Below are 25,265 nucleotides of genomic sequence, written 5' to 3'. Positions count from 1 at the left end.
TGATAGACATGGGTTTCTACTATTTGGCTATTGTAAATTATACTTCTGGGGACATTTATGTGTAAGTTTTTGTGTGGATATGTTTTCATTTCTCTTGTATAGTTACCTAGCAATAGAATTATTGATCATACAGCAATTCTGTTTAACCATTTGAGAAATTGCCAGACTGTTTTCTGAAGGGACTGTACCACTTTACATTCCCACCAGTAGTGTCTGAGGGTCCCAATTTTGCTACATCCCTGTCAACACTTGCTCTTGTCTGTCCTTTTGATTATAGATGTCCCTTTGGATGTGAAGTAGTATATCATTCTGATTTTGATTTGTATTTATGTCATGGCTACTGATATTATCTTTTTTCTGTCTATTGACCATTTCTTTATCTTTTTTGGAGAAATATCTATTCAGGTCTTCTTTTAAAACTGGGTTATTTGTCATTTTACTGAGTTATAAGAATTTATTCCATATATGATTTCCTTATTAGATATATGATTTATAAATATTTTTTTCCATTCTGTTTATTGTCTTTTCATTTTTTATAGTCTCCTTTAAAGGTCAAATATTTTTAATGAAATCAGCTTTTTTCTTTTGTTGCTCATGCTTTTGGTGTCATATCTAAGAAGGCTTTGCCTAACCCCAAGGTTACAAAGATTTACTCGTGTATTTTCTTTGAGAGTTTATCAGTTTTAGCTCTTACACTTAGGTCTAACGTCTATTTTGAATTAATTTTTACATGTGGTATATAAGGAAGGGGTCCAGTTTCATTGTTTTGCCTGTAGATAAACTAGTTGTTGAACTCCACCATTATTAAGAGAGCCTTCTTTCCCTATTGTATTTCCTTGGCATATTTGTCAATTCAATTAAACATAAATGTAAGGATTTAATTTTGGTCTGAGTTCTATTGCATTGACCTATATTTCTGTCCTTATTCCAGTACCACACTATTTTGATTACGATTGATTCGTAGTAAATTTAGAAATTCGGAAGTTTGAGTCCTAAACTTTGTTCTTCTTTTTCATTTATTTTGGCTAATTGGGGTTCCTTGCTTTCCCATGTGAATTTTAGCCTCAGTTTCTTAATTTTGGCAAAGAAGCCAGGTAGGATTTTGATAGGGATTGCATTGAATTTGTAGATCTATTTGTTAAATATTATATATTTAAATATATATCCTAACAATATTATGTCTTCTGATCCACAGATAAGTTGTTCTCATTTAATTGTGTTATGCATAGGGATTGAAATGAGGACCTAGAGGGAATTTTTGTTCACTAGCTCCCATACAGTATAGTTGACTAATTATTGCATATTGGAATAACAATTGAATATTTCACTCTTTGTAGTTATTTTGTTATTTAAATATCTTAATTGTTAGCTACTCATTAGAACTGTAAACTTCTCTGGGGTAAGATACATCTTAAGTACTTCCATATTGCTGAGAGTTAATGTCATGTCATTAAAGAAAAACACTTGTTGATTGATATTTGGCAGCTAATTATAAGAGATAGTTTATTAGTGGTACTGTGAAATTACCATTAACAACAAATGGCTGGTTGACATATTTTTAGTCTTATAATTAATATATATTCATATCATTCTTTTGAAGAAAAATAAAATTTTCTTTATAGATTGATTTCTCTTAGAAGGCATAATTAAAATGGTCTTTAAATTCATTTTAGGGACCAAATCTGATTCCAGTTTTGATGTTCAAGTTGGGAAAACCATTGGAGCCTGTATTATATAATGATATCTTGTATACTTTACCTACACTTGGTGTTCACAAGGTTTGTGTATTAACCAATTTACTTGAGGTGGGGGGAAAATGAGGCATGAATAATACATTGAATTTTGTTTGGTATTATATGAAATTTTAAGCCTTTAATTGTGCCATGATCACTGTTTTCCTTGTTAGACTAAAATTATTTAGTACAATATTTAAGAATTTTCTTAAACCATTTAATAGCCAAGTTTCCCATTAACTATCATCTGAGATTAGGTTCTTAGGCACCCAGGATTGCTATCCCCAACCTCTAAGGAGATAGGTAATATTGTAGTAAGCTTCCATTTCTGTCTTTATTTTATAAGGGATTCTAAATTCTTTTAGTAATCTTGGGATTATCTACATTTACATTGTGAAACCATGATTTCTTCAATATTTTCTAGATGTGCATAGGACAGATTCTACGAGCAATCCAACTTCTTGGAACCACTCCACAACTAAGAGCTGTCACTCTGCGCTTGCTGACTTCTTTGTGGGAAAAGCAGGTAAGCTCAGATTATATCTGTGTGAGTGTTAAACATGTTCCTTTCACTGAAGAGAACTAATTTTGTCATTAAGTGTGACAGTGCTTAATACATTAGTACTACTGAGTGGCATCAACGATTACACTGAGAAATTTTGATTTAGCCAAAGCTTTTGATCTGTAATGCAGTCAGTTGTGATCGGCTCTCAGAGAGAAATTGAGAATAAACTTATTTCCTTAATTCTTAAATTTATTTTTCCATTTGTGTGGGAAAAGTAATAGAAATATGATTATAAGTGATTAGAGCCTCTGTCATTAGGGTGAGATTTAGCTACTTTTTTCCTGTTTTGTGAAATGAACAGTACATGGGTCTATAAGAAAATCCCCAGCAATCACAACAGCATTCTTCGCTGCTGATTAGAAGAAATACATTATAATTTGCAATGCAAATGTGTGATTTGGTGGTAAGAATGATGCATAAAGGGGATAATGCTTATTCAACTCAAGTTGGGAAGTTGCCTTTTTTGTGAAATTGCTTTTTTAGGATCGTGTCTACCCTGAACTACAGCGCCTCATGGCCATGTCCGATGTGCCCTCTCTGTCTGTGGGCAAGGAAGTTCAGTGGGAGAAACTGATTGCGAAAGCAGCCTCAATCAGAGACATATGTAAGCAAAGGTAAGATGGACTTAGTCCTTATGAAGTATATCTTGATATATTATTTTGCATTTGGTTTTTTATTTTAAGCAAGAAGCTAGGATAGATAGGCAGAGGATATTTGAGTAAGAATAAATTTTCAATTCTAATTTTATGATTGTAAAACTTAGTAATACTGGAAAATAACTTTAAGAAGCAAGCCTGTCTCTCCATTTCAGGTCTAGTCTTATAACTAGGCTTATAGGATATTATATCCTTTCCTGGATAATCTAATATTGTAGTGAAACAAAATACATGATGTTTTGTTTTCTGATTTTCTGTGTATAAATCCTGAAACCTAAGCAATGGGCTGTAGTCAAACTGTTCTTTCTTATATTCTCCCTATGTTATACCTAGAAGTTCTAATAAGGAAAGGCCTTATTTGTAACTCATTGCATGTAATTAATTATTAGGAGTTATTACAAGGAAGGAAATTATCTTAATTCCCATGTATGCTCTAGCATTTAGGAAGACATGAAAATATTAGGGAGATAACTCTGCTCTTCTAGATTGTGGATTAATACATAGGTGGTGGGAGGTAACAAGATTGAAATAACACTAAGCAAAGCTCTATTTTAATAGATTTTTTTTTCTTGAATAAGGTAAGGTAAAAATATTTAAGGAGGAAATAGATTTAAAATGAATTATAATCCTGCAGTTTCATATGTTGATGGAGCCACTGTGCTGTAGAATTTTCGGGAGCATCACCCTCAGTTCGATCAGTGGTAACGTGAATGGTGCGTCCCAAAGTTGTGTAATGAATGGGTTGGCCCAGGTACTGATAATGAGGATTATTCCCTATGCAAGTAAAATTTTTGATCCAAATGCAGCTAAGCCTCAGCAGTTCTGCTTCTTTTTTAAGCATCAGCCTTGGCAATGTAACCATGACCTCAGTCTAAAAGTTACACATGTAACTCAAGACCTGAGAGTTTGGATTCTCTTGAGGTACTGACATGGAAAAATTTTAGAGATGAAAGGTTATTAGCTCATATTTAATTTTACATGCTTAAAGCTGAGGCTCAGGAGATGTTACATAAGAGCCCAGAACAGTTTGTTGATAACTGACTCAGTGCTCCTTCCATTTTCCACCTCAAGGTCTGTCCAATTTTTCCAGTTTTAGAAAACCATCTCTGTTTGCCAGACAGTGAAACAGTAGAATCCATCCAGGCAGTTTCATCAGTCGATAGTTTATTTATTAGAGGAAAGTATTACATCACTGAGGGATTACAAGGAATAGAGGGATGACCTGAGCATTTCTTTATGAAGTTTAAAGCATTCAGGGGATAGCACAATATATGTGGAATAGAGAGGAGAGGATGGGGAGGAGGATGAGTGAGTGAACCCCGCACAGTGCCTGCATAAGGTAGGTGCTCAGCTGGTTATAATTCACATTTTCATTTTTAGCATTATCATCATCATTAGCATCATTGTTGTGATAAGTATAACCACCTTAGTATCACTAATGTAATAAATCATCTTCAGATCTCAAATCCCTGCTTTTGTAGTCAGTGGCTGATACCAAAGCAGCTGCCAGGCTGGAGTAGCTGTATCTTTACTGATAATCCCAATAAGATAAGTCAGTTCTTTTCACCATTATTATAGGCTTGAGTTTTTATTAATTCAGATGGTAGCATTTATGATTTAGGAAGAATAAAATTTGTAAACAAGTATCTTCTTTTTTAGATATTTCTGTATCAAACATGAGCCTTAAGTTATAGCAGAAATAATGCTGGTACAAATCTTTGAAGAAATATGTTTGTATTTAAAGGTCATCATTTAGTAAACATGAGAATAAAGAAAAGCATTAAGGCTTTTGTTCAGGCAGAAGGTCTGGTAGTGGTAACAAAGTTCTTTGGCTTTAATCTTATTTCTCAGTGTTGTTTCTTGTAGGCCATATCAACATGGTGCGGATATGTTGGCAGCTATTTCCCAAGTGCTGAATGAATGCATCAAGCCTGATCAAGCTACTCCAGCAGCCTTGGTGTTACAAGGTCTTCATGCACTTTGCCAAGCTGAGGTAGGCTTTTCTTAAATTGTTTTGGATATTTTTGAAGAAAACATTTTAGAAGCATAGTAGTTACAAGGATATAAGATCAGATTCAAGTAGCTGAAAGTTTGAATATTCATTCCCAGAGATTTTTGTTTAGAAGAGTGAAGCAAGACCTACTTTACAAATTCTTTTAGAGGGGAGCCTTGAAAATCTGGTCATGTAGACATTCTCTAAAAGCTAAAGAAGACCACACTTCAGGTTTCTTCTTTGTTCTTCTTTGTTTTTGTTAATTTAGAAAGTACAGTTATGCTTATAGGAGAACTCTTGAGTATATTTGCTTCTTGGTTTTGTGATTAGGAAGCCTTAGAAGCAGATGAGGTGAGGAAATTGACATGGGCCAGGGGTAATTTTTTTTTTTTTTTTTTTTTTGAGAGGGCATCTCTCATATTTATTGATCAAATGGTTGTTAACAACAATAAAATTCAGTATAGGGGGGTCAACGCTCAATGTACAATCATTAATCCATCTCAAGCCTAATTCTCGTCAGTCTCCAATCTTCTGAAGCATAACGAACAAGTTCTTACATGGTGAACGAATTCTTACATAGTGAATAAATTCTTACATGGTGAACAGTACAAGGGCATTCATCACAGAAACTTTTGGTTTTGATCATGCAATATGACCTATAAACAATCAGGTCAAATATGAATATTCGTTTGATTTTTGTACTTGATTTATATGTTGATCCCACATTTCTCCTATTATTATTATTATTTTTATTTTTAATAAAATGCTGAAGTGGTAGGTAGATGCAAGATAAAGGTAGAAAACATAGTTTAGTGCTGTAAGAAGGCAAATGTAGATGATCAGATGATCAGGTGTGTGCCTATGGACTAAGTATTAATCCAGGCTAGACAAGGGCAGCAAGACATCCACGGATGCAGAAGATTTCTCTCAAAGCAGGGGGGGTGAGGTTCTGAGCCTCACCTCTGTTGATCCCCAAATTCTCACCTGATGGCCCCCCTGCGACTGTGCCTGTCTTAGGTTGTTCCTCCCTTGAGGAATCTTACCCGTCTCTGGCTAACCAGTCATCTTCCGGGGCCATACAGGGAAATGTAAAGTTGGTAAGTGAGAGAGAAGCCATATTGTTGCAAAGGTTAGCTTTTTACTTCTTTGCAGATTTATGCCCTGTGGCTTCTATGCCCAGCACTTGTCTCGAGGTATCTTTACCACCTGGAGGAATTATGATACTCGGTAAATTCGATATGAGGCACGAATTCTATTTAAGGGTTGTAATTAGGAAGGAAGAAGAAAAGCTATAGATGTAGCATATGAAGGAAACATGGGAGGATTGATTATTTCTTTGACATATCTTCTTGTATAGTACCTTAAGTATGTATGGGTTTTAAACTACTAACTAATTTGCACACACATATTAACATAATAGGAATACGGTGACATAAACAAAGCAAATCTATAATTACCATCCATCTCCAGTGAAGCCAAGAAAACCATTTAGGCACCCTAGGTATTTGTGAAAATTTATCTATGATATGATGGATATTGTCCAACTGTACTTGAACCATCAGACAAATTAAAGCAGCCCATTTCTGGGATCTGTTCACATCCCATATGTTCTTTTAAACATAGATAGTCTATAGTCATGAGATTTTGGAGTGCTACAACTTGCACCCCTCCCAACTCCTGGTTGAGTTCCAACAGTACAGATCCGGTCAAATTCGTTGTCTCACTGTATGCACATGCCAGCCTAGACATCTCCCTCCTCATTCCTATGGCAAGTCCAGGAGACGGTGGGCTGGATGCAGCCACAACCGCAGCATCGTCCGGATCCCTGTGGAGGCTTTTTGATGATCATCCCCCGGCACAAGTCCTCCAGAGAGTGCTGATGCCGGAAGCTCCTCCTCATATCGTATCTTAGTTCATTTTCTGGGTATCCAAGCTAGGCCTTGATCTTCTGCATAGAAACAAACAGACGGGCCAGGGGTAATTTTATAGCCAGCTAAACTTATTGTTGGCTTGAAGATTGGCAAAGGATCCTTTCTTTTCTAATGATGAGATTGGGTAGGAGAGATTGATGTTAGAATGAGCCTGAATGAGCCTCTAAATAATTTTCTGAAGTTTAAACTGTTCCCAAAATTACAGTACAGCAAAGAAAATCTCCACTGTTTTGGAGAAATGTGGTAATTACATCAAAGATCACCACCAGCCTAACCAAAGTTTTTGACATAGTGAACATACCTACGTAATGGTAGTTTTTTGGTGAATGAGACTAAGAATTCTTTTAGCTTGTGCTATTTATGGTTGATATGATGATAATGAATGTCATGATACAATAACACAAGTAATGACTATATCGACTGTTTACATGCTCATGTAACTGTACTAAGCACCTTTCATTTGTGTTGTCAATAACTCTGCAATATAGGGCTTATAATACCATTTTATAGAGGAGAAGAGTAGACCTCAGAGGGAGGCTAGATATTTACTCAGGATCTTGGTATGCAAATAAACTAATGTTCTTTGGGGTAAACACTTATTTTAGGAGGCAGTAATCATCCACTGTTCAGGAACAGTTACCAAGGACAATGCTTGCAGACTGTGTGCTGAGGAGTTGCCAAATTTGTGGAGTTTCATGGCAGAGGAATTATAGCAGGAATACTACATATAACCAAGGAATTGTTTTTATTGCTTCAGTTAGTCATCTGGAACTGGGAAGTGCCACTTTAATAATTATTGCTTTCATAATAAGTAGTACTAAACCTTATTTTTAATTGAGTTTTTAACAGAGGCTTTGCAAAAAGAAAGAATTCCATACTTTCACCTCCAAAGGCTGACCAGTATTACCATTTTGGAATATTTTCACTTTTCATTATTTTTTCAAATAGTTATACAGCTTGTTTCTGAAATTAGCATTTTCCCCCCTAACAAATAGTAATTTCATTTTATTATTGTGTCTGTAATTCCATTGGGTTCTCCACCTGTTCTCTGCTGTTACTATAAGGCTCCATTGTCTGTAGATGCTTATTAATTCATAAGAAAGACCCAGTGCGTGATATTGATTTTTCTCATTCCATTCTTTAAGATATCATCATTAGAAAAATGTTGCCTGCTGTGGTAGAAAGCATTGTTGTTTTTTGGCAGTCATTGGACTGTACCCATTATATTGCCAGTTATTAGCTGTGTGTCCTTTGATTAATTTACTTAACCTCTCTGGGCATCCATTTCTTTAAGTAAGGACAAAATGAGATTGCACACAAAAAAGACCTACCACAATGTCTGCCCACAAAGGTGCTTTTCAAATGTTGAACTTGCTCTTGAAAGATTGGTACACAGTTGGATATAGTCAATGCTGAAAGGACGTTCTAAGTAGTTTTGTTATTTTTCCCCTAATTCTCACATAACCTGTGATAGTGACTTAATTTCCTCCTCCAAATGATAACCTATCCCTTCATGGCTGAAGCTCTTGGTACTACTTTCTATAGTTGAAGTATTTGGGACTGTTGAATATTTAGCACCAAATATATTCTTCTAATCCAAACCACTACCTATGAAGATTATTTTGAGCCCACTATTATATGTAGTACTATCTGAATCCATTCAGACTGCTATAACAAAAATAATATAAATTGGTGGTTTACTAGCAACAATCATTTATTTCTGATAGTTCTGGAGGCTGGGAAGTTCAAGGTCAAGTTGCTGGTAGATTCACTGTCTGCGAGGGCTTCCTTTCTGGCCATAGATGCCATCTTTTCACTGTAACCTCTCACAGCGTAAGGGGCAAGATAGCTTTTTATATGGGCAGTAATCCGTGTCACAAAGGTTTTACCCTCATGACCTAATCACCTCCCAAAGACCCCCTCTCCTATTAACATGACCTTGGGGATTTGGATTTCAGCATATAATTTGGTGGGGAGGATACAGATCTTCAGACTAAAGCAACTGCCTTGCTTCTCACGTTCCACTGTCCCATAGAAGAATTGAGGATTTCACGTCCAGTATTTCATTTAATAAAGTCTATCTTATTTTGATACCTCACTACTCCTTCCTTTGCTTGAGTAAAGGCATTCTTTTTCCCATTGCGTTTCATTCTTCTCACCCCCCTTTCTCTTTTCATGTTTGAAAATCCATTGTAATACTTTTATCACAATTCACTTTTAAGAAACTTCAACTGAAATGTTTCAAAGGAAATAAGAATTCTCTGTGTAATCTTTCCAACAAATAGATGCTGGCCCCTTTAAATACATCTTGTAATATGATGGCCATTAATACATCATAAAATAATACCAGTTATCGCTTCATTTCAGTATAAAGGATACTTATTTCCTTATCCCTTATATTTCATCTATCTTCCTTGTCTAGTCTAGAAGATAAACCCACTATTTTATTGATGCTTACAGGAGGTGAATAGTGTTATTTACCATGTTATCCTTATAAATATCACAAATGCTCTGAGTTATGGAATTTGTTGAAACTAACTGCATCATGTATATAAAATATTGGCAATAAAAATTCTCTTTTAAAAAAACTTTGGTAATGAATAGCTTTATATTCATTTAAATAAATTGAAATAATCCAAGCCTTCTTGATGAACTTTGATGGGGGTTATGTATTTCTGCTTTGTTTAAGCCTTTCCAAGCTTTTGTGTATGTGATCATTATTTATGAAGCTGCTGCTGTTATGTCCTATGATGTGTGTTAAAGCTATAAAATATGCTCAATTCAGCAGCCCTTGCCAAGGCACATTTACTAATTTTGGGCTAATCTTTTTGTTTGTTTGTTTGCCAGCATGCTCTTCACAGAAGACAGCATGCATTCTGTAAGGACCCTTATTCTGTCTTCTAATTGATATGTGTGAAGCATTGATGGCTGCCAAGAGTTTCAAGAATGAAAATATTCAATATAGTTTTAAACCTATTTCCCAGCAGCATTTGGTAGTGATTCATCTATCCATTACCTTTACAGCCTTGACTATCAAATATAATTAATATAGAAAGCCTAAATCTATGAGATTTTAAAAATCAGTAAAGATAAGAGAGCTAATTGAGTAACCCTATCTTTAATAAAATACTCAGTTTGAAAACTATTCAAAATTGGATTTTGCTGGTCTTTCCCATTTTTATCTTTGTACCTGTTTTTCTTAAGGTTGACACTGGACTCCAGATTTGAAAGTCACAATTATGGAACTCATTTTATCCTTGGTAGGGTCAGAGTAAGCATACAATTACAGCTGTTTAAGCATTTATCATGGTCTTCCAATGAGGTTGAAAGGGTGGAGCCATCTAAATGCCAATTATGTCAAGGGGAAGATTGTTTCCAATTTGGGTTTCTTGGCTTTACTAAACAAAAGAATGGAGAAAGAAAGTTCTAGAAATCTTGACTATAAAAACAAGAATGTAGTTTGGCATTTTGAAATTGGAAAAAAAAAATTATTCTTTCCTTGACTCTGTTGGTGTATTGATTTGTGACTTCACAAATTTCTTTTTAGGCTGAACTACTTTTTAAAAATTACAGCTAGTATTTCTTTGGACATCTTGTAATATGAAGACTCATTTTATACTGAAGAAACAGAGGCTCTGGCAATTTAAGTAACTTTCCCAAGGTCACATGGCTCATAAATCAAAGAGAAGGAAAGAGACCCAAGACTCTAATTCTAATGCTCTTTTGGTATTCTAAGATTTCCTTCCTTTCAAAAATTTGGACATTGAAAGTAGTTTTCTTTATCTTCAAGCCAAGGGTTTGTCATTTTCAAAGGAAAATTAATATTCTTTCATTATCTTTTCCATTCAGCTTTCTTATCTCACCACTTTTTGTCCCATTCCACTCCTATTTGCCTTAACTTTTTTGCTTCTTTTTGACTTAAAGTTATACTTCTAAGAAGCAATATTCTTTTTTAAAAAGTTTTGAGATATATGCCTTACCATTCATTTCATCCATTTATTGTGTACAATTCAGTGGTTTTTAGTGTATTTAGTATATATATTTTACTGTAATAAAAAATTTATTACACAGCTATCACCACAATCAATTTTAGAACATTTTTATCACCTCCCCCAAAAACTTTATAGCCTTTGGCTGTCACACCCCAACCTTCTGCATCCCCACCCCAATCCTAGGCAGTCAGTCATCTACTTTCTACCTCTATGGACTTGACTGTTCTGTTCATTTCATATAAATGAAATCATGCAGTATATTGTTTTTTGTGACTGGCTTCTCTCACTTAACATGTTTTCAAGGTTCATCAGTGTTGTAGCATATATCAGTAATTCATTTCTTTTTATGGTCAAATAATATTCTGTTTGGTTATCCTACATTTTATCTATTCATCAGTTGATGGACATGGTTTTTTTTCTCCACTTTTTGGCTATTGTAAATAATGCTTCTTTGGACATTTCTGTGCAGGTTTTTGCATGAACATGTTTTCATTTTTGAGGGGGATATGCCTAGGAATGGAATTGCTGGTCATATGGTTACTCTGTGTTTAACCATCTAAGAAACTGCCAGACTGTTTTCCAAAGTAGCAGTGCCATTTTACATTCCTGTCAACCATGTATGAAGGTTCTAATTTCTCCCCAACCTCAGCAACATGTCTTATTATCTGCTTTAAAAAAAAACCCTGTAGCCAGTCTTGTGAGCTCCTAAGGCTTTGATTTGCATTTCTCTGGTGACTAATTATATTGAGCATCTTTTTTATGTGTTTATAGCCTCTTGCATATATTTTTGGGGAAATCCATTCAGATTCTTTGAATATTCTCTTCTTCATTACTTAAAAAAATTTTTTTAACAAAAATGTACTCTATTTTACTGAAATAGAGTTGATACACAATATTACATTGGCTGCAAATGTACAATGTAGTGATGCAATACTCATGTACATTACTAGATGCTTGCCATGGTAAGTGTAGTTCCTCCTGTTACCGTACTAAGACATACAATATTATTGGTTATATTCTATATATTGTACTTCCATTCCTATAGCTAACTTATTTTACAATTTGCAGTTTGTACTTCTTTATTCCTTTCACTTATTTCACCTATTCCCCACCCCACCCCGAACTTCCCTCTGTATAGTAACAAATATGTGGTACATATTTATGGGTCTATTTCTTTTTTTGTTTGTTTTTTTTAGGTGCCACATGTAAGTGAAATCATATGGTATTTGTTGTTCTCTGCCTGGTTTATTTTACTTATTAGAATACCTTCTAGGTCCATCCATGTTGTTACAAATGGCAAAAGATCCCTCTTTTTTATGGCTGAGTAATATTCCATTGTGTTTATTTTCCACATCTTCTTTATCCATTCATCTTTGGTTGCTTCCATATCTTGGCTATTGTAAATAATGCTGAAATTCCTCTTCATTGCATTTAAATTCCCTTTCCAGCCAAGTTATATTTCATTCCTATAGGAATGATTAGTAAAATAATTGTGTCTGCATATTTCTAAGTAAAGAACACTGGGAAATCATGAGATTTTTTATTTCTTACAGTTCTTTTACTACAAAGAGAGCTTATCAAACTATATGAAATAATCAGATGAAGACACACATGCTCTACTTTGTCTACATATGACATTTTCTTTGTTTTTATATGAAATTATCAGAATGTTTTCAGCTGGGAAATTTAGAGCTGTTTTAATAATAGTAGTAGTAAGCATCTATAGGTTTACTGAGTGCTTTCTATAAAGTAAACAGAATATACAATCATTATATTTATTATCTCAATCTTACTAAAAAAGCCCTCTATATGATAGATAAAATTTTCTTCTGGGAGGCTGAAAAAGGTTAAATAATCACCCATGCTTATGTAGCTAAAATGCAGGAGAACCAGGATTCAAACCCACATTGAACTGAATTCAAAGTCTATGTCCTAATTTTTTTTTTAACTCAGCCTTATTGACATATAATTCACATAACATGTGTTTTCACTAGTTATGTTTGTGTTCAGTTGACCTTGTGATATTATTAGACAATTTTTTCTGAGCATGATATTTGGACTTTTTCCCCATACTTCTCCATTTCCTTTGTGATTGATTAATGCATAGGTTTTACATTATTTAGGCTTTGCATAAAAATCCTAATGAAAAAGATGTTTTAAGCTGTAGCAAATTAACTTAACAGTTTTTACTGATTATATATTTAATTTTCTATTTTAAAGATGTGTTGAAGTGTTTTTATCCCACTTTGAAGACATTTAGTTTTTATAGCATTTACTTCAGATAATGAAAAAAAGATATCACTCATCAACTTCTCACAAAAGCATTTTCATTTACCATATCCCTTTCCAGTGTGTTTTCATTATACATATGTAGCTTACTGTTTCCATCATCTCTATTTATTTTACATTTTGCAAGAAAAAATTTGGTGCTTTATATTTTAATTGGTTAATTACTTTCCCTTGAGTGAAAGTATCAAAAGTAATCAAATTCATTTTTAATCGGATTTTTAAGTTGCTCCCCATTTTTCTGTTGATAAGCAATAGTCTAAAATGTAGTTACATATGTAAAGTCTTTCTTTTGGGTTCTTAGACTAAATATTTTAGAATTTAAGGATATTTTTTTATTTTGGTATCATTAATCTACAATTACATGAAGGACATTATGTTTACTAGGCTCCCCCCTTCACCAGGTCTCCCCCACATCCCCGTTCACAGTCACTGTCCATCAAAATAGTAAGATGCTGTAAAATCACTATTTGTCACCAAGTTCACAGTCACTGTCCTTCAACATAGTAATATGCTGTAAAATCACTACTTGTCTTCTCTGTGTTGCACAGCCCTCCCCATGCCCCACCCCAACACTATACAAGCTAATCGTAATGCCCCCTTTCTTTTCTTCCCGCCCTTATCCCTCCCTTCCCACCCGTCCTCCCCAGTCCCTTTCCCTTTGGTAACTATAGTCCATTCTTGGGTTCTGTGCTTCTGCTGCTGTTTTGTTCCTTCAGTTTTCTTTTGTTCTTATACTCCACATATGAGTGAAATCATTTGGTACTTGTCTTTCTCCGCCTGGCTTATTTCACTGAGCATAATAACCTTTAGCTCCATCCATGTTGTTGTGAATGGTAGGATTTGTTTTTTTCTTATGGCTGAGTAATATTCCATTGTGTATATATACCACATCTTCTTTATCCATTCATCTACTGATGGACACTTGGGTTGCTTCCATATCTTGGCTATTGTAAATAGTGCAGCGATAAACATAGGGGTGCATCTGTCTTTTTCAAACTGGAGTGCTACATTCTTAGGGTAAATTCCTGGAAGTGGAATTCCTAGGTCAAATGGTATTTCTATTTTGAGCATTTTGAGGAACCTCCATACTGCTTTCCACAATGGTTGAACTAATTTACATTCTCACCAGCAGTGTAGGAGGGTTCCCCTTTCTCCACAACCTCGCCAACATTTGTTGTTGTTTGTCTTTTGGATGTTGGCCATCTTTTTGAATTTACTGAGGCTCTTTTTGTGGCCTAGTATGTGGTCTATTGTGGAGAATGTTCCATGTGCACTTGAGAAGAATGTGTATCCTGTTGCTTTTGGATGTAGAGTTCTGTAGATATCTATTAGGTCCATCTGTTCTAGTGTGTTGTTCAGTGCCTCTGTGTCCTTATTTTTCTGTCTGGTGGATCTGTCCTTTGGAGTGAGTGGTGTGTTGAAGTCTCCTAGAATGAATGCATTGCATTCTATTTCCTCCTTTAGTTCTGTTAGTATTTGTTTCACATATGTTGGTGCTCCTGTATTGGGTGCATATATATTTATAATGGTTATATCCTCTTGTTGGACTGAGCCCTTTATCAATATGTAATACCTTTCTTTATCTTTTGTTACTTTCTTTATTTTGAAGTCTATTTTGTCTGATACTAGTATTGCAACACGTGCTTTTTTCTCTCTGTTGTTTGCATGAAATATCTTTTTCCATTCCTTGACTTTAAGTCTGTGCATGTCTTTGGGTTTTAGGTGAGTCTCTTGTAAGCAGCATATGGATGGGTCTTGCCTTTTTATCCATTCTATTACTCTGTGTCTTTTGATTGGTGCATTCAGTCCATTTACATTTAGGGTGATTATTGGAAGGTATGTACTTATTGCCATTGCAGGCTTTAAGTCTGTGGTTACCAAAGGTTCAAGGTTAGCTTCTTTACTATCTTACTGTCTAACTTAACTCGCTTATTGAGCTATTATAAACACGGTCTGATGATTCTTTATTTCTCTCCCTTCTTATTCCTCCTCCTCCCTTCTTCATATGTTGGGTGTTTTGTTCTGTGCTCTTTTTAGGAGTGCTCCCATCTAGAGCAGTCCCTGTAAGATGCCCTGTAGAGGTGGTTTGTGGGAGGCAAATTCCCTCAACTTTTGCTTGTCTGGAAATTGTTTAATTCCTCCTTCATAGTTAAATGATAATCGTGCTGGATACAGTAATCTTGGTTCGAGGCCCTTCTGTTTCATTGCATTAAGTATATCATGCCATTCTCTTTGGCCTGTAGGTTTTCTGTTGAGAAGTCTGATGATAGCCTGATGGGTTTTCCTTTGTAGGTGACCTTTTTTTTCTCTCTGGCTGCCCTTAATACTTTGTCCTTGTCTTTGATCTTTGCCATTTTAATTATTATGTGTCTTGGTGTTGCCCTCCTTGTATCTCTTGTCATGGGAGTTCTGTGTACCTCTGTGGTCTGAGAGGCCATTTCTTCCCCTAGTTTGGGGAAGTTTTTGGCAATTATTTCTTCAAAGACACTTTCTATCCCTTTTTCTCTCTCTTCTTCTTCTGGTACCCCTATAATGCGGATATTGTTCTGTTTCGATTTGTCACTCATCTCTCTTAGCATTCTTTCATTCCTGGAGATCCTTTTATCTATCTCTGCATCAGCTTCTCTGTGTTCCTGTTCTCTGTTTTCTAGTCCATTAATGGTCTCTTGCATCTTGCCCATTCTGTTCTGAAGTCCTTCCAGAGCTTGTTTTATTTCTCTATATTCTCCCTCCTTAGTTCTTGCATATTTTTCTCCAAGCCCACCAGCATGGTTATGACTTTTGTTCTGAATTCTTTTTCAGGAAGGCTGGTTAAATCTATCTCCCCAGGTTCCTTCTCAGGGGAAGATGTAGCAGATGTCGAAGCTGTCTGGGTCAGTCTTGTCTGGATCAAACTTTTTTGCCTTTTCATGTTGATAGGTGCAATGGTGAGCTATTTACTTTCTGTCAGCTGGGAGGGCCAAGGCTTTCCACTAACTCCTGGCCTTTTTTTACTGGGACAACTGCGACCTGTAGTGGCTTGTGTTGGGCAATTGCGTGTAGACTGGGTTTCTGTATCTTGCCCGGCCGGTATGGAGGAAGCTCCCTTGCTGTGGGTGTGGCCAGCCTCAGGCTGCTGCTCTGCTATGGCGGGGCCCCAGAGGGGTAATGGACAGGGGGCTGTTTGGCTGTTTACCTCCGTGAGGGGTCTCAGAGCTGTTGCCCAGGGGGTTAGTGCACCCAGGGTTCCTTGGAATTTCCAGCTGCTGGACTTTGACCCAGTTAGCTTCCGTCCAGCTGTGGCGTCCCTGTCCCTTTAAGACTTTCAAAAAGCACTTGCTTTTCTTTGTCACAGTGGCGCCGGCTTTGGGACCCGCTCAAAGGTCTTGCTGTCCTGTGTCCCTAGTATCCAGGAATCCCCGCATGCACTGTGTCTGCGCTCTGGTGCGGAAGCCTGGGGCTGGGTGTTCAGCAGTCCTGGGCTCCCCCTCCCTCCCCACTCTGACTCCTCTCCTCCTGCCAGGAGCTGGGGGGAGGGGTGCTCGGGTCCCATCAGGCCGGGGTTTGTATCTTACCCCTTTCACCAGGCGCTGGGTTCTCACATGTGTGGATGTAGTCTGGCTGTTGTCCTGTGTCTTCTGGTCTCTCTTTTAGGATTAGTTGTATTTGTTGTATTTTCAAAAATATATATGTTTTTGGGAGGAGATTCCCACTATCCTACTCACGCCGCCATCTTGGCTCCACCTCTAATTTAAGGGTATTTTTATGTTCTTACTGAGTAACTTATTATTTATTTATTTTTAGTAATTTTCCATGTTTATGTGAACATGAGAGGTAGAATGTAGCAATTTGTGCCCAAATTTCTGGCAGTATTATTTGTTGCTAAGGAGAGCAGTTCAATTATGTCACCACTTTATTGAGTCTTGGGCAACATTTCTTCTTTTTCTGATCATTCTGCTTGTTACCAGCAGCCCATTAATCCCTTATGTCCAAAGATTTCAAACTGTTACTAAGGAGAGGAAAGATCTAAATAGAATGCTCTTTCCTCACTGTCAATTTGCCACATGCAATTTAGCTTTTAGGCTTTGGAGCATTGTTAATAAAAGGAGGGATAGTGATGTAATCTACTACTGATTTTTTGTAGAAATTATAAAAAGTTAACTATACTTTCAATAGTTTTAGCTTTAAATAGTTCTTGTATTGTTATGAGTGCTTTTAAAATTCATCTTATTGACTAGTGATCATATTTAAGTCCATACTTCAGCTTTTAAAAATTTTATACTTTAAAAAAATTCTCCTTATTCAGCTTTTTGTGTTTATGGGTTGTAAGTTGTGTAGAAGGATCTTATTTAGCACATAAATTTGTTGCCTGTTCCAGAAGATGTTCACATAGAATCCTTTCAGAAGGATTCTGCCAATTTGACCTTTATTCATCTTCTGATAAATAGAGGTGGTTTTTAGGAGACCAAGGGAGAAGAAGGTGGTACAGTTTCTCCCTCAAACCCTGTGTCTACTGCAACAGCAAACATTGGGCGTGGACTCCCTAGGCAAAGAACAAAAAGCATTAACCTTAAAACAAAAATACTGGGATCTTAAGCCAGGCTATGCAAGGCTCTCTGGATGTAAAGATTTATGAGACATTTTCAGCCTTCTAGGAGTTCACAGTCTGTTAGGGGATAATATTGTGTTAAGTACACTTAGTGTAGTAGAAACTCAGAAATAATGCAAAAGAGAGAGATATAAGATAGCAAGGCAATTCTTCTCTAAACCTCCAGCAGCAACTTCAGGAGGCAGCGGGAAAGAATATTTGGGACTAGAAGAGAGGCACTATGGCTCACCTCTACCTAATTTTTCTTTCTTGTTTATGTAAATAGCTCTATTGAGATATAATTCACATACCATACAATTCACCCATTTAGAGTGTACAGTTCGATGGCTTTTGAACAATCAGAGTTGTGCATCTGTCACAACAATCAATTTTAGAGCATTGTCATTAACTCAAAAAGAAGCCCCACACTTTCTATACCCCGAGTCCTAGGGAACCACTAATTTATTCTGTTGTACAGAGTTCCTATTCTGGACATTTCATATAAATGGAGTCACATAATATGTGGTGTTTTGTGACTAGCTCTGCATTAGCATCATGTCTTCAAGATCCATCCTTTGTAGCATGTATTAATAAATTGCTTTTTATGTCTGAGTAATATTGCATTTTATGGCTACACCACATTTTATTTTTCCATTCATCAGTTGATGGACATTAAGGTTGGTTCCACTTTTTGGCTATTATTAATACTGCTGCTGTGAACATTCACGTACAAGTTCTTGTTTGGATCTATGTTCATTTTTCTTGGTTATGTATCTGCGAGTGGAATTGCTGGATCTTAAAACTCTGTGTTTAGCCATTTGAGAAACTGCCAGACTGTTTTCCAAGGCAGCTATACAAATATACATCAAATTACAAATATCCTACAAATATACATCTTCTGCTTTCCCCAAATAATGCAGATGCTCCTAGATAGGCAGTGACATTAAAGCATTATTAGCTGTCACCTTCATTCTTACTAACATGTACATGTTATGGATCATCATTTAAGAATAAGAATACAATAGTATATATTCTGTCATATAGGAAAGAGGAAAGGGGTGCTGCCCTGGCCAATTATTTCTAATTTTTTCTGGGACATTGCTGCCTGCCTCTCAAAATGATTTTGTCATCTGCTTTGTCTTAATAGATGTCATCTTTGACCAATACTAATTAACAATATGGAATGCTTTAATGTTTACCTTACTAAGGATATTTGTCTTCATAAAACCAATAACATTTAATAAATCAGAATTGGAAAACTATGGCCTATTTTGCTTGATTATCATAGGATTAATATTTTAAATTAATTGTAATGTTAATTAAAAATAAAAATACAGATATCTTCTGTCTCTTGACAAGACAGGAATCTCTTACATATCTAGCCTGCTTTTCTATGTGGCAGTGACCCCTTGGTGCTAAATAGCAGTTAACAGCTTCCTTTAGACAAGTGTATACTCTAATTTGCTGCAGTTGCCTTGGCTTCTAGATTTACATTATCTGTCTGACCCAGTGTGTCCCTTGTTTTAATGTTACAAAAAATTTCAGATAAGCTGGCTCGTTTTGTAACAACTCTCCCTTCATCTTTCCAAACTACTCTTCAAAAAAGATATTACATGACGAAAAAAATGTCAACATTGTTGCTCATTAGGAAATGTGTACATCACTGGGATGACTTGGTTATGTATCTGCGAGTGGAATTGCTGGATCTTAAAAGTCTGTGTTTAGCCATTTGAGAAACTGCCAGACTGTTTTCCAAAGCAGCTATACAAATATACATCAAATTACAAATATCCTACAAATATACATCTTCTGCTTTCCCCAAATAATGCAGATGCTCCTAGATAGGCAGTGACATTAAAGCATTATGTGAAAAAAATGTCAACATTGTTGCTCATTAGGAAATGTGTACATCACTGGGATGACTAAAGGCTGACAGTAGCAAATATTAGAGAAAGCATGGAGTAATTGGACATCTCATACATTATTGTCAGTAATATAAAACAATACAACCACTGTGAAAAAGTATTTGGCAGGTTCTTATAAAGATGAATACAAACCTACTTTATGATCCAACATATCTAGTTCTAGGTATTTATCCAAGTAAATAAAAACATGTCCACCAAAATACCTGCATAAGAATGTTCATTTCAGCTTTTTAATGATAGCATATTTGAAAACAAAATGTCCATCAGCTGATGTATGAATAAACAAAATGATGTGCTGTATTTGTACATTGTAAAGCAAAAAGGAATGGGCTGTGCTACTTGCAGCAACATGGATGAATCTTAAAAACATGCTCAGTGAAAGAAGCCAATTACAAAAAAATCCATGCATTTCATTTTTATGAAATTCAAAAATAGTCAAAACTAATCAATGGAAATAGAAGTCAGCATGGTGGTTGACTTGGAGTGGGGAGGAGGAGAAAGAGACATGAGGAAATATTCTGGACCATGGTCTGTATTTGCACTAATATAGTAGTTGTTAGCCACATGCAACTAGTAAATGCTTGAACTATGGCTAATTTGAATTGTGATATGCTGTAAATGTAAAATATACAGCAGATTGTAGCATTAATATGAAAAAAATGGAAAATATCTTTTGATATTTTAAAAACCAATTGTATATTAAATGACAATATTTTGAATATATTGGGTTAAATAAAATATATTCAAATTAATTACCTCTGTCTCCCCTTTAAAAAAGAGGTTACTAGAAAATTTTAAATTGCATATGTGGCTCACATTATTTTGTGGTCTGTATCTTGATTGTGATAATGGTTTCAACATGATGTACATTTGTCAGAATGCACTGAACTATATAATACAATATAATCTTTCCTTTTTGTAGTGTGTTGTACTTTAATAAAACAAAGCTATAAATTATAAGCCACATTTTATCATGCTAGTTACTAAGTTTGGCATTTGGCATCTATTATATCCTGTATTCACTTTCACAATAACCTTGTAATGTGGGTGATATTTGCTGATGGCTGTAGGAAGTCTAAGTAACATCCAGATTGACATAGAAATATGTGGTAACATGGAGATTTGAATGCTCTTTGATCCAATTCTTGTGTTTTTCTTACTCTCTTGTTGCTTTACCAATTGTGATAAAAGTGTGAGTGTACTTTGGGGACAGTTTAAGTTTTGTTCCTTCAGCTGTTGATTTCTAAACCTGTGCTGTGGGTGGTGGTGAAGTGAGTCATAATATATCTGAAAGTTAATTCTGTAACTACATAGGAATACAGTAACATTGCTAGTGGTGTTTCAAGGTGGGAAACAACTCTCAGTCTAAACAAATTGCCCAGCGTTGGGGGAGAAACAGCGTATGGTATGTGCAGAAATGGAAATCAATACATTGGACTGAAAGAGAAGGCTCATTCACTTTTAACACTTTTTCTCTGAAGTCTTGAGATGAGAATGTGAGGCAGCACTAGCCCTCTGTTTTCTTAATCAGCTGTGAGTCGGTTGTAGCAAAAATTAATAGGCGTTGCAGGATCATGAAGAAAAGCTCTTTCATCTTGCCCAGCTCCAAGAGGGTGTTATATTTTCAAAGCAGAGTATTGTCCCATTGAGCAATAGATAAGGAGGGGAGGGCCTTTCCTGGGGATTCTTGACCGCTGGAAGAGTTCACTTCAGGCCATTTGTCACAGCAGTGATTTTCCCGGAAATACCCTATGCCAAGGTTATGTTTTGGCTATTCTATCCTCTTTTATTGATTTACTTTCTGAAATCACGGGGGAGGGTAGTTGTCCCTGCCCTCTCCCATCATCCCGACTCTTTGTCTGATGGCTCCTTCAGAGCTCCATGGGGTGGGAACGATTTCAATGGGACTCAGCGGGTTTGAAAGAGTTTAGGGAGTGAGTGTGGCATAAAAATGGCCAATAGAAATCCTGTATTTTGTTTAAGCATTTTTCAGCGTGATAAATATAATTTAATATGGAAATGTGATCCATTGTCCCTCGGCAGGTTTTCTCAGCTGTGTACAGTAAGGATTCTGTCGCCTACTGTGGATTCAGTATTTATTACTCTGGAACCTCTTTTGTTGTTCTTATGTTTTGTTTGTGGGACATTTAAAGGTGGATTGCCTGTTCAACCTTGCAGAGGAGTTGATAAGTTTAATTTGCTATGCATTAGAGAAAGAATTTGCTGGTCTTTTTTAAATGAGCTATGTTATTTGTAGTTGGGGCATGTTTTTTTGATGTCTTCAGTTCTTTCGGGCATGAAAACGCTTTTTGTACATTTGGTGAATCTTATTTCCGTGCTGAGCTTTTTACTACACAATGACTCTTTGCAGTTGAAAGTTGTAGTTTGGCCTTATTTTTAACTTTAAAAGGACAGCAGGAACTTGCCTTTTATAAAAGAATTGCAGATATTATAACATTTGCTTTGTCACCCTCTAAGTAGATTTTTAAATATGGTTTTTCATATCTGAAATAAAAATGTAACTGCACTATGGTATGTTCACATAATGGAATACTTACTATTGAGTATACCCTAAGCCATGTGTGAATTGTGTGGTAATATATAAATATTTTTTTCCTTTAAATAGAAAAGACTTAAGCTTTCCACTATTCTTTAACTGTTTTTATTTTTTTAAATAAAATATGATTGATTGCTTTGGAGATCAGTTGAAGTTGAGCATTGTATCAAAATTTAAAGTAGGAAATTTTTAATTTGAGGTCTTAAAATTTTACCATTTCCTATTTTTGCTTTTATGCTCCCATCCCCTTTTCCCTGCTCTCTACCTTTTACACACCAGATTGCTATGATCTTTAAAGACACTTTACCCTGAAAATTTACATTCTCAGCTTTTGAAGTTAGAACATTTAGGAGCTCCTCCTGCTCCTGTACATTAATTTAGCCCAATTTTATGTTTATTTTGTGTTTAAAGAATTTTTGTATGGAAGTTTTCTCTCTTGAATTGGAGTCACGGTCCCTGAGGATTGCTAACCGATGGGTGTAGTCTGTGGCCAGGGTGTCCAGCCGCGAGCTTCCGGCTCTCAGCCACAGACCCAGGGCTTTCTTTAAAAGATCAAACAAGTTGGACACTGGGAGGGTTTTAATGATGCCAGTGAACATCAGAAGAGCTGGGCTCAGTGATTGCAAATTGTGCTCATCTGAATAAATGCCACTGAGCTGGAAATAATGACATGACTAAAATGATGCTAATTGTGTACCATTCAGCCATACCAGTGAATAAAATATATTGGTTTAAGCTTATAGACGGGGTGGGTTTTTCTTTGGGGAGTAAATGGGGGCATGGAATATAGAGAGGGAATCACTGAAGGAAGGTAGTAGACTAAATGGCATTAATGTTTAAAATGTTTGTGGTGTTTGAGATCTCATTGGAAGCATTATTTTGGTACCTTCCAAGAAATTAAAAGGTCTATTTTTAAAAAGGTTTATTCAGCATGTACCCTTCAGTGACTTAGAATTAAATATTTATCAAAAATGGCCTAAAGTGCTTGTTACCTAAGGTGCTTAAGTTCATCTCCATGCTATGTATATGTGTCAATAAGAACTTACTTATCTCAACCTCTCATTGCCCAAGATAAAATATTACTAAGAGACTCATTTCTAGAAGCACTAAGGTTTCCAGATTAGATGACAGAAATCACATTTTAGTAAAAGGCAGTAAACTTGCTTAGGAAATATTTGGAATTAAGACAGAAAGAAAGGATTTGCTAAGTCTTTGCATAGGTACAGAATTATTCGGTGCCTCTCAAGCTTGTATGAAAACCCAGTAGTATTTAAAGGAGCTGATTTATTATTTTGCATTAAGGTTTTTTAATTTTGAGAGAGAGAGACTTTTCATAGTTGACAGAAAAGGGTGTTAGAGTCTGAACTGTACTATTAGTTGGATGCCATTTAAAAGCCTTTTTCATGTTATGAGTGTATATTTTATGATTTAGGTGACTTCGTACCATATAGGCCCTGTAGTCTGGTGTTTGAACTTTATTAAAGCTGGGCTTAATTCTTCTCACAATAGTGAAACATATTGCCCTATGTTCTAATTCAGCAGCAATAAGTATGATATTCTCAGGGGTACCATTCTTTTTGCTTCATAGCCACAGCACACTGCCTCTAATTACATGAGTGGTCATTTGAGCAATTAACTTGCTTAACAATCAACAGGGTCATATGACTTTGATCTGCAATGGTCAAAAAACAGGTCAAACAAAAGAATGTCACTGACTTAGTTTCATTCTATCACACTTACAAATTCAGTTAAGGTATATTTCCTTCTCTTTCACTTGTTTGGCTGAGCTACTTTATTTAAGTTATGGACTTAATAGAAAAATGAGTGGCAGTGATTTCTAATGTGTTGAGTAAGTAGAGTCTTGAAAGTTTGTAGATAACTAGAGCTCTAAATCAGAATCTCTAGAGATGAAGTTTTTAAATGAGTTCCTAGTGACTTGGATGTGCAGTGAAGTTTGGGACCATTGTCAAGAGCAGCAGTCTCTAAAGTGGTTTTTGTGTAAGCCTCTCTATGAGGTATGAGAAGATATTAGAATATTATCTTTTATCTCAAAAAGAGAAATTAAGTTTTAATATTTAATATGTGGATCAATGGTTTCTTTATTTGTACTTCCATCAGATGTTCATGTCTTGCTTAGATTAGCCAAGTATCCTAAGGAAGAGTGGGAGTTCAGCAGTGAAGACTCACTGTAGCATCATCTCTCTTAGAATGTGACAGTCCATTGCAGTGTGTGCCTATCAGCTAAATGAATTTATAGGAGAGATATATGCACGCATACATATATACACATATATATGTAGATGTGTCCTTTCACATATATTTACTCTGTGCATATATATGTGGTTGTGTATATATGTATATATTCATACATATGTGTATGTATGTGTGTATATGCATATATGTGTATATATACACATAAATATGTCATTTTATTAGACATGCAATTCCAGGTATGGGCTGTTGAAAGTTTTATCTGAAGTACTGTTAACCTTGACTTTATGGAATTTCTTCCTTCATTCATGTTATGCCTGCATACACAAATTATTTCCCTTTTTTCTGGACCCATGTAATATCTATATTTTTCTGACAGCAGTGTCTTTTAAGAAAAATTACAGGTTGATTGAGATATAATTCACATATTGCAAGTTCATTCTTTTGTACTTCCCTGATATCTAGAATATTCACAAAGTTGTGCGCCAACCACCATATCAAATTCCATAAAGTTTTCACATCACTCCTGTGGTTAGCTGAATAACTGTCCCCAAAGAATGCAGGTCCTAATCTCTGGAGCCTATGATAGTTATCCTGTATAATAAGGGAGACCTTGCATATGTAATTAAGTCAGGATCTTAAAATAAGTAGATTATCGTGGCTATCTGGGAAGTATCTCAAATGTAAGCACAGGTGTCCCTATAAGAAGTAGACGTGGAGATTGACTACAGAAGAGGAAGAACGTGATGTGACAACCAAAGCAGAAGGAGAAAAGTCACGTGACATGAGGAGGGCGTCAGGAGCTAAGGAGTGCAGACTGCTTCCAAAAACAAAAAAGACAAGGTA

At 35.8% G+C, this 25,265-nt stretch overlaps 1 protein-coding gene across 7 annotated transcripts in view; it reads left to right on the top strand.

Moving 5' to 3' along the window:
• FOCAD (focadhesin) overlaps nt 1-25,265 on the top strand; it is a 347,741-nt gene that overhangs the window by 194,934 nt on the left and 127,542 nt on the right. For all 7 annotated transcript variants that reach the window (XR_012127690.1, XR_012127692.1, XR_012127691.1 and 4 more), the window contains 4 exons: nt 1,674-1,778; nt 2,158-2,259; nt 2,782-2,912; nt 4,821-4,947. Coding sequence is in view for 4 of the 7 variants with exons in the window: in XM_073228431.1 (XP_073084532.1) it covers nt 1,674-1,778; nt 2,158-2,259; nt 2,782-2,912; nt 4,821-4,947 (465 nt within the window). In the remaining 3 variants the exon portion in view is untranslated. The remainder of the gene's footprint in view (nt 1-1,673; nt 1,779-2,157; nt 2,260-2,781; nt 2,913-4,820; nt 4,948-25,265) is intronic.

The sequence above is a fragment of the Manis javanica genome, chromosome 2, assembly GCF_040802235.1.
Source record: "Manis javanica isolate MJ-LG chromosome 2, MJ_LKY, whole genome shotgun sequence".
In the NCBI taxonomy this organism is placed as follows: Eukaryota; Metazoa; Chordata; class Mammalia; order Pholidota; family Manidae; genus Manis; species Manis javanica.
The sequence above is the reverse complement of the archived record's forward strand: the minus strand, read 5'-3'. Positions and strand labels throughout refer to the sequence as shown.